This window comes from Micropterus dolomieu, linkage group LG23 (assembly GCF_021292245.1).
Source record: "Micropterus dolomieu isolate WLL.071019.BEF.003 ecotype Adirondacks linkage group LG23, ASM2129224v1, whole genome shotgun sequence".
Lineage (NCBI taxonomy): Eukaryota > Metazoa > Chordata > Actinopteri > Centrarchiformes > Centrarchidae > Micropterus > Micropterus dolomieu.
The window spans coordinates 16057847-16068600 of record NC_060172.1 but is presented as its reverse complement, the minus strand read 5'-3'; the positions used below and the strand labels follow the sequence as shown (position 1 = coordinate 16068600).

The 10754-nt window shown below is 43.2% G+C and overlaps 1 protein-coding gene across 1 annotated transcript; it reads left to right on the top strand.

Moving 5' to 3' along the window:
- Positions 1-304: 304 nt before the first annotated feature.
- spry4 (sprouty homolog 4 (Drosophila)) lies at positions 305-7565 on the top strand. Its single transcript, XM_046040728.1, has 2 exons — positions 305-521; positions 3045-7565. The coding sequence occupies exon 2, from the start codon at positions 3096-3098 to the stop codon at positions 4233-4235; it is 1140 nt and encodes a 379-aa protein (XP_045896684.1). The 5' UTR covers positions 305-521; positions 3045-3095; the 3' UTR covers positions 4236-7565.
- The last annotated feature ends 3189 nt before the right edge of the window (positions 7566-10754 follow it).

The following is a 10754-nucleotide window of genomic DNA, read 5'->3' as shown; positions in this document are numbered from 1 at the left end:
CCCCCCCCCCCCCCCCCCCCCGCCTCTCACACTCACACACACACACACACACACACGCCTCATTCGCTATTTCTTCCCATTCATAAAAATCTCGGCATCGCGCCTGCGCAATGCCATTCGGAGTCCTCCCCATTCATAAAAATGTAACCTCCGCATTTCAGCCCTCCCGAGTCGCTCTTCCCTCCCATTCACAAAAAAGAGAAAAAAACGCCAAGGCACCTGCGCAGTGCCGTCCCTTTCCTTTCCTCTACCCTCCCATTCATAAAAACTCACTTCCCTCCCCCTCGGTGGTTGCAACATCACATCCAAAGCTCTGCGTCCACAACCGCAGTCGCCTTTTACGCACCAGCGAGTGGACAATAGTGCCGGAAACCCGCTCTCCTTTCGCCCTACATTGCTCATATTATTATTTAATTATATTGGACTTACCTTTACAACATTTGTGGAGCTACTCACTTGCTTTGGACTGCGCGCAAACGTCGTGCACAACGAAGAGATGAAATTTTTATCCTGAAACCACAGTAAGTGATCACCTCTGGTGTTTTCTCATCGTTAAATGTTCTGGACTGGTGAGAGTGTAGCTGCACAAAACGACCATTCAGTCCCTTTGCTGCCTACACTTGAATGTTCCTCTCCAGGCATGAAAACGCTCTTGCAAACTCTATTTTGCAACAAGCTGTTTCCCCGGCCCGTGTTTGCTCTTTGAGTCAATATTTTTCCACCGATTTCGTACCAAAAGTAAGGTTGAGGGCGCAGATAGGGGAAACACTGTCGTGTTTCAAAGCGTAACTTGTTCGGAATGCCGCGTTTCTGGCATTAAATATGTGTTTCAACATCTATCGCGTCGCTATTTGTGGCTTCTCTTAAAGCCACTGTCACGATAAAGGGCAGCGGAACAGATCCATATTCCCATATCAGTTTGAATCTCCGTTCCACTCTGAAGCCTGTATATGTTGTAGCCCATCTCTGGCGGTTGAGTTGCGTGTCTTGCTGTCGCTCTGCAGCGGTCGCCTTGTTGGCGCACCATGTCGGTTGTGTCAGGTGCTTTTGTCATTAGCTTTTCCATCTTATTCCATGAAAATCAAGATATGTCTTTAAAAGTTCTTTTGGGTGCCAGGAGAGATAACGTCCAGGTTTACGCATCAAACTACGCATGTAACTGCAGCCGATTAAAACTACCCCACAGCCGCCTGTCTGGTGGCACACAGTGTGTCATTTTCTTTATTAATATCATATCTTTACAGGTATTAACAGTGAGGTGTTGAATACGCGGTTACAATGCCTATATAAACATGCTATTTGAGTATGCTGATCGGCCGCCTCCGGTTTTTATGACTCAGTCCATTCACATATTGAAGGGAGCGACGCGCGCGCGCACACGCACGCACTTGGACACGCACTGTTTCGGCTTGGAGCTCATAATCGTCTAGATTTGACGATCACAAGCGCTTGTGTCGGTGCCAGCAATGTCGCAACAGGTTTCTCAACCAGGCTTGTGCAAATCCGAAGAAAAGCAGAATAACAACAGCCGACGGTTAAGAAAAGCATTGTCGACTGTTGAAACGTTTTTAATTTAAAAAAGAGCAACAGAAATAAACCATAACAGGACAGGTTTAAGGTCCTTGGAAAATGTAAGTTGCCTTGAAAGAATAATGAAAAACATAATTTATGGTCTGAATCAGATGGGTTTCGTGGGGAATTCTGCAACAAGCCAACTAAACACCGCAGATATGGGTCAGTGGGAATATCTGCTGTGCTGCGCCGTTTGTCTTCAATCATCTTTTTGTTTTCTGTAAAGTAGGTTAGGTCTTTGCTGGCTGCCAAGCGCTCATCGATTAAATGGATGAAACCGATTTCATTCAGGCTCTACATGACTGGAGTGCAGTGATTCATGCTTGCAACACCGAGTGCAGCCAGCTTTCATTCACAAAAACTTGCAGTTCACAAAATCAAATCCATTCACAAATTCCCAGATTGGTCTTGTTTCTCTGATTCAACTGAAAGAGAAAAAAGATAAAATTATAGGTAAAATCATATTACTTGGTGTACTTTAGTATCTATCTTATTGCTGTGTGATTCTTTATAAAGGCCTTATTTCTTTTACATCTTACAAGTTCTTTTTCTGGCAACCTTCTCCTCTCTTTGCTCTGCCTTGTTTTGCATCTTTGAGTCTTTTGCATGCAAGCCCTGGTCTGTGGTGCTCCCTGCTCTCTGGAAGGGAGGCGATGAGAGCCCAACTTCTATTGTTCTAATGTCAAAGTTAGAATGGAGGAGGTTTGAAACCCTGTTGGTATTCAGTCCAAAGATCAAGATCATTTGGAAACTCTACATTCAAGTTATTGCAGAGATCCAGCCCGGAGAAAGATTTTCTTTTAGACACTGAAACGCTTTAGTTTTAAAGACCAAATAATTGTCTTGAGTGAAGGAAACTACTCGCAATAGATGTCAGTTTTACATGCTGTCCAAAGTGTTGATTTGAAACCTAGTGATTCCTGCAGTTCTTAGATAGCCATTGTATGATTTATTACAGTCATACAGAAAAGTGTCCATCATGGGGGTAAAGTAGTTTATTTAATCAAGAGATAAAGCATTGCTTTGTCACCATCAGTAGCAGTGCAAAAGCAGCAGGAAATTAGACCACAGAGAGGTAAAATGACATTTTACAACCTGACCCGTCAATATACATTGGTGTGTAATTAAATACAAGGTTCAATACATGCAAAGGATGTCTTCTTCTCACATGCTGTCAAATAAACTAGAGGTTTTGACTCTGGTTTGGTTAAAGACAAATTAAAGAAGGAAATGTGTTCATGTATTCTCTATGATTTTTTTGACATTTTTGTGACATATTAACTGCATGTAAAATGAACACAATGTTATGTTTCCCCTGTGACCCTTTTTTCATAATATACTGTACTTTGCTTGCTTTGTGGTTAAAGATAAAGTCTTTAAGAAAACAGGATCAAAACGGTAAAAGAGCATGAAATTAAACAACAAGAGATGGTGGCTGGTTATAACCGTCTCTTTTCTATCTGTCTTTGCAGTATTGCTAAATGCTGCTTTAGAGTGAAGACGTGCAAGGCACCAGCCTACACATGGAGTCCAGGGTTCCCCACCACATCCCCGGAGTGTCCTCCTCCCTCATATCCCAGCCCCTGCTGGACAGTCGAGTGCCCTACGGCCGCCTGCAGCACCCTCTCACCATCTACCCCATCGACCAGATAAAGTCCTCGCATGTGGAGAACGACTACATTGACAGCCCCGCTGTTGTCTCCCAGCAGCCACCGAGCCAGAAGTCCCTGAACCGAAGAATCACTTGGCTTGGTCAAAATCAGGAGGCCTTCCTGGGGGCAAACCACAACCATCATCACAATCACCAACACCAGCACCACCAGCAGGGCAGGTGCGAGTCCCACCCTCACCAGGACACAACCACCCACCCTTGGATTTCCTTCAGCGGGAGGCCCAGCTCTATCAGCAGCAGCAGCAGCACCTCGTCTGATCAGAGGCTCCTCGACCACGCTGCACCCACCCCAACGGTGGACCACCACCCAAACCTACACCCCAACCAGGGCCCCGTAAACACAATCACTTCCCGAACTCCAGGCTGCTTCACTTCCTCTGAATCAAAAGTCCTCACCTCCTCTTCCTCTGCTTCCTCCTGCTCCTCCTCCTCTAAATCGCTGGACCTCAAGTCGGCAAAGATGCCCACAGGAGGTGTGTGCACCACTGGAGGCCAGCAGGGGTTGGCGGTGATTCCTTCCTCCCCAGCTGAGAAGAAGCACCTCCTCCTCTGCGAGCACTGCGGAAAGTGCAGATGCACAGAGTGTACGCTCCCCCGAACCCTACCCTCTTGCTGGGTCTGCAACCAGGAGTGCCTGTGCTCTGCTCAGAGCCTGGTGGATACAGCCACCTGCATGTGCCTGGTCAAAGGGATCTTCTACCACTGCACCGAGGATGAGGATGACGAGGGCTCCTGTGCTGACAAGCCCTGCTCATGCTCCCAGGCCAACTGCTGCGCACGCTGGTCCTTCATGGCTGCCCTTTCTGTTGTCCTGCCTTGCCTGGTTTGCTATCTGCCAGCTACGGGCCTGGCCAAACTGGGACAGAAGTGTTACGACAATGTTAGCAGGCCCGGCTGCCGCTGCAAGAACTCGCAGGGTGCACCTGTGTGTAAAAACGGAGGTGTGGAAGCAAAAGTTGGGTCGCTAGAGAAGCCGCAGCAGGGTTCATGATACTGGACCAAATAGGCTGGCAATGGCCTTTCTGAAAATGGACAGGACCACACAGTACTTGCTTGCTCTCTATGGATAGGACAATCCAACTCCAACCCCTTAAACTACCACATTAATCTGCTGGAAGATGACTTATGTAAAACAAAGGTACTTAAATGGCTTCTTGACCTATGGTTGATAGGGTGGATGATCAACAGGGGCCTGATCTGAGTGAGCTGGCTAATAGGAATAGCTAACAGGCCCTCTGAGGTGTTTTTTTTTGTAAGAGTGACACAGGAAGAAGAGACTAGATTGTGGGACTGGTGTTTGTGTTGTTTTGCAAAGATGGCTGAAGGCACAAAGTCATTGTACCTCTCTGCTGCTCTGTATTTCTCAGCTAATTTTGTAACAGTAACTAACAAGAAGCTGGTTGCTGATCCTCGGATAACATAAATGTTACTTAATGGTGATAAACATCTGTACACCCACACCCAGAAGCACAGCACAGTGTCCCTCTTTCTGAACAAAAACAAGTGATTACCTATACTGTGGCTTTATGATAGGCCACTTCAAGAGTGAAACTACCACTTTCTCACTCACTCTCTCCACTGTTATGATGAACACATCTGTTAGTGGTACCATTTTTTCTCTTTTAGCTTAAAGATGCTAGCTTGGAAATGCTAACATTGTATCTCTACATTTTTATCTCCCCAGAGAAGCTGTAAAACCAACCCATTTGAGACTTTAGAATGATAATAATTTCCCATGGTTCTCACTCTGTCTTGTGCAAAAGCAGTTGTACTGCAAGTCCGAAAGCGATAATCACTTTAGAGTGTGTTTCCTATTTTTGGGGAGGTGAAGCCCAGACCTTCTAAAATATTTTGAATGCTGTTCACCAATCACCTCAGAGGTAATGCATGTCATGACCTGCATGCTCTAGTCTAATGGTTACCCACCGTGCTAGAAGTCGATGTGTTGTAGAGAAACGTGTGAAAAAAAGTACACCCAACCTTCTCAGGGACTGTTATAGTAATCCTCTCCAGAACTTGGCCTACAGCATGTTGATTCCTAAACTGCCTAAGAGCCTGGTCTACTTCCTCTTTGCACAAGAAGGCAAAGAAACATTTAGGGGCAAAAAGGCAATAGTGAATAATTTAAAACAAGTAAGCTAAGTGAGAGAGAAGCTGGCCAGAAGATAATATTTTCGGAGGAGAGGGGTTGCAACTGATAGAGAGCAAATAGGGGGAGAGAAGGCATAGCAAAGTTGTTGTTGTGTTAATATCTAGTCAGCCTTTGTCAAAATCAAACCTGCCACTTGCACAACCTTTTTAGGAAGACGCAACCTCCTAAAAGGATGTACTAAAGCACAGTATTAACCACCTCAGCTATCTCACATTACGTTTTTCATGCACTACATTTAGTTAGTCCACACACCCCAGCCCACCTCTACACACACACACACACACACACACACACACACACACACACACACACACACACACACACACACACACACACAGTGTCTTCATGAAAGTCTTATCATTATGCTGCATAGCTGCGTTAATCAGATAGTCTGTCTTTTATTCTTAAAGTCTATTTTTGTGGCTTGCATGACATTCTTAGGACTTTGCCAAAGGAAGCTAACATACAGTAGCTTGTTTTTCACTGTCTGAGTGATCACAGTTGTTATGCACTCTTGCCAAATGGAGTTGACGGCAGTTGGTTCTTAAAGGAATGCTGCCCTTTAATACAGATGGCCTTTTCTGTTTGGCATAAAGGCATACTGTCTTTGTTGCTTCATAAGACACACCTCTCTTTCATGTTGGACCCTTAACTTCCATTAGGGCGCCTAACTTTGCTCATACCTGTATTTGTCTTGTTGCACAAAGCTGATTTCACACAGGAAAAAAAGGAAAGAAAAAAACACACTGTCCTTAGTCTTGAATGTATGAGGCAATATTTTCAAAACCTAGCAATTCAGTCTGAGAGAAAGGTGCCAAAACTGAGAATGATTATGTGACTGGGCAAAGGCCTAGTAGTTGTAGCTGGGCGACAAAAATCACAAATGTTTTGACAATATATTTAGTAATAGAGCTATGCAGGTGAAATGTTATTTGCTGTAAATAGTTTCACAACATTTGTGTTCTTTAGAAGAGACTTTTAAATGTCCTTGAAAGATTGCATGGTACATTATAACTACAATTCAGTACAAAATATATAGAGAATATATTAGATATATATTTTGAGGGTAAGATTAAGATGTTTTTGAGGTTGTAAGAGAAAGAAAAGAGAGAGGGGGGCGAGAGGAAGGTTGACAGAAATGACAGGTCTTTCTATCACTAGCACTTGATTTAGAAAAGTGTGCCCAGCAATAAAAAAGAAAACAAAAGACAAACTCCTGCTATTTATGCTATCCATGGCTCATTAGCAGTCGAGAGGCTAAGCTAATTCCCTGGTTCCTCTCCGAGTCCTAAAGACTGTGGACTCATTGAATCCACACAGAGAACACAATCTAACCCTATCCGGATCAACCCATTTCCTGCTGTTACTGCTCAGTGTCTCAGCTCTCCCCCCTCTTTTTGCTTTTTTGCTTTTCCCCCCTTTCTCTCTTCCCTCTCCTTCCTCCCTGAGAAATTGTCCAACAAACACCCCTGGCCTTGATTGACAAACACAGCTGCCGTGCATAAACTTGTCATACCACAGAGACGGGAGAGAAAGACTATCTCTCTTTCTCTCCCTTTCTCACTTCTCTCAAGTTGTATTCTGTGCCATCTTTTTAACCAGCAGACCTCTTTTTTTTCAAAAATCGCTGCCTTTCTTTTCTTTTACTCCTCAGCTCTGTCACTGCAAGAGTAATGTTTTTCACATGTTTCATGTTAGCTTTATACTTTTACATGTTCTCGCTAGCCTGTTCAAGGTGGAATAATCACCAACGACGACTAAAAACAACGATTAAAGGTTTTTTTAGTCTTTCTTTTTTTCCCTTTTTCCTTAGCTACAATGCTGTGACTTTTACACACACCAATGTGTCGCTCATTTGTGGGCACAAATGTTTTATTTCCAACCCATACAAGAGGAAAAGTCTCATACAGCTGGGTGATGCTACTCCATTCTTTTATGCCTTTGCAATGTCAATGTTGAGGATTAAGAACAAGATCTGTGCTTTTGTTTTGTTTAGATATAACAAAAAGAAAAAAAATCTCTCATATAAAAGGTTCCCTTTATAGATATATTTATTTTGAAGTTCTATTTTATATAGTATTTATTTAGATGCCAACTTTTTGTTTGTGAAGAAAGCTTATGTCGAAATGGAATGTACATTGACAATGGAAATATATATTGTTAAATATACCTGGCTGTTGTGTCGTTACTTTTGTGAGTAGTTTTGAACCAGATAACACACACACACACATCATCACTCCCCATCAGAATGACCATGCACCTGGAGAGACATTAAGTGGTATTCTGGACAAAAATACACCTCTTAGGTTAAGATACATTTCCAACTATTTAAACTTGATGATGTAAATGTAAAACTAAGAGTAAAACTGTAAGTCCTACAGTGATGGTGCAAATGTACATTACATTTTAGGACAGAAAAATCCTTTCTAAAGAACTTTTAACATATCTGTAAGCACTTATAAGCTTCTTATGAAGATACTTTAGCTACAAGATACTGATTATTTAAACTATGAATCATTCTGTAAAAGAACATTTACAGGCTTTCGTCGTTTTACATCAACACTTCAACTTCCTGAGGTCCCCCACTTCCTGTGTCTGAATAGAATGCTCTCTATAAAACTCTGTTAGGGCAGTGAAGGTCAAATAAAGCAGCCTGACCTTAAACTGAAAGAAAACATTACATAAGTAACAGGAAATAATTCACTGACTTTCTCTGGACAATGTAACATGAAAAATTAACCAGTCACATGGTCACTTCATATCAGAGCTTATACTTGCTTATGATGGTTGTGCTGCTGTGTTTGTGTGTGTGTGTTAGACACAGGTTAAACTGACTTCCTTCTAGTTTATAGGGGTGGTCTGTTATAATCTGGTTGTGTAACATTCCTTTCTCTCCAAAGCACCTCCTCATGAAGCTGGAACTCTTCCTGTCACACACACAAACACTGTCGTCACCCCCCACCCTCCAGCCCACCTGTGCTGCTGTTACCCCAAGGCGTTCTTCCTCCCCGCCTTCCCCTCTATGCTTGTTTCCTGGGTGTTTACCGGAATGCACCTGGGAGAGGAGAGTGGAACAAATAAAGGAGACAGAGCGTTTGAGAAAGGTAAAGAAGAGATAGCAAAAAAGAAAAAACAAGACAGAAAGAGAAGAGAAGAGAAATGAAAAGAGTTGGCCTTCCAACGTTGCATAAAGAACATGTTTCCGCTGCAGAAGCCCTGCAGGCGCTGCAATGTCTGCTCCAACAGGTGAGATGAGAGGCCAACCTGCCTGTTTACCTGCCGGTCTGTCAGCACCCAACCGGGACAGCATGCACACACACACACACACACACACACACACACACATACACACACACACACATACACACTCATACACACATACACACACATACAAACACCTGCATTTGACTTCCTCCACACCTACATTGTCATCTCCACCCCACCGGGCTGCATACATATCATCAACACAGGAAGCTTCGGCACAGGCAGGTGAAGAAGAAACCATTTATTATCGGCTAGTACCATGGCAGGCTGGATTCACTGAGGAACCAGTCCCAGGTCAGAAACTGTGTATGCTAATAATTATTTGTGCTGTGGTTTGGCCTGGGTGCTACCATAAGGGTTGGGTTTCCCACAGGAGACAATTCAACGTACATCAGCTAGAAAACGGTTGAATCTAATATTTGAAAGTTTAAAAAAAAATATTCTGTTTGTTTACTGTTCAGTTTAGTTTGTTTTTGTTTTTTTGCTTATTAGTGTGCTCAAGGAAGCTAGTGTGTAAGACTGCTGCTGCAGCATGTTTGTGCTCTGCTTCATTTGCAGCATTATTGTAGAGAATAAGGTCATCACACCCAGCACACACACACATCAGCTGTTGTTACAGCATTTTGTGCTGGTAATTTCTTACATTTGCAGATATTCTCAAATCAAAGTACGACAGCGTAACATGAATGCCCAGGAGAAAATAATAACTGTTTATTTGAATTACCAACACAGAATCTGTTAAATCTGCTCCATTGTTTGTTTGTTTTTTCATAAAAGATTTGGGCTAAAAAGGGCATTTCATTCTGTAAAGGTATGTCAGTAGTCCTCAAGCTGGATGGGGCTTTGTTCCACTTAGGACACATGTGAACTAGTGTGTGTGTGTGTGTGTGTGTGTGTGTGTGTGTGTGTGTGTGTGTGTGTGTGTGTGTGTGTGTGTGTGTGTGTGTGTGTGTGTGTGTGTTTGTGTTTGTGTTTATGTATGTGTGTGCGTGGGTGTGTATGTATGTGGGTTGGACCAGTTGGTTTGAGCCCTACTGAAAACAGACATTGTGTTGCGATAGCACAGGTGCAACCTCCAAGCGACTTAATCTGACTTGACCCATCTCATGTTTGTCTTCTTATCTGTTGTGTTTCACAACTGGCAGAACTTGTACTGCTAAGTCACCATATCACAGCACATCGATGTGACCCGAGATACTAGTTAAAGGGGGCAAACCGCCACCTTTCTGCGTGAATCTGCATTGAGGTAACATATGTTAGACTAATGCCCCGGGGGGAAACCACATACCAGTTTCCTGCAATGAATGATTTTTCCCCCCAGCTGGTCTACGAATCTGTTTGAGATTTTCAAGAAGCTAACTGTAATTTTGACTTTCCAGCAGTTATGTGCTTCAAGTTAGCTCAAGTAAATCCCCTGCAAGTTTGCTGTTTAGATGACATATAGCAAAAGTAATTTTCACATCTGGTGTAGCACTCAACCAAACCCCCTTGCACCACCGACAATCCTCACACACACACACACACACACACAAACACACTTTCCTCTCTTTCTTTCCTTTTCACCCCCCTTTGTCCCCCTCTCTCTTGCTCTGTTTATAGACCACAATCTATAAATGCAGATAATTAAAAAATAAGGGTGACAGTTTGAGAATCTGTATTTCACAGGGTATTTGCACTGGAGTTGCAGGGGGAAAATTGCTACGTAAGATAACAGCATGTGATACCTTCCTTGTCTGATAACTTGTTGCTCCAATTGGACGCCATTAAAGCATTGCAGAAGAAGAGGGCGCAAAAGATGACGTAATAACTGTAAAAGAGTGCCAGTCAACAAAAACAATGTGGAAAACTTATGATGGAAATGTTTGTTTCATGTATTAATTTGAGAAAGGCTTAGCCAAGCCTAGAAATTTGTTTGCAATATTTTAACTTGTTTTCCAGAATGCGCAAATAGAAAATGTGCACGAAAACAGGTGGATGGAAACACATTTATTCACTTGGCTGCCTTGGCTGACTCTGGAGCAGGATGATGATGGCGAGTGAGGAGGAGTTTGTGTGTGTGTGTGTGTGTGTGTGTGTGTGTGTGTGTGTGTGTGT

Excerpts from the sequence above, each read along its gene's own strand:
- spry4 (XM_046040728.1), top strand. The coding sequence starts at position 3,096 with ATGGAGTCCAGGGTTCCCCACCACATCCCCGGAGTGTCCTCCTCCCTC.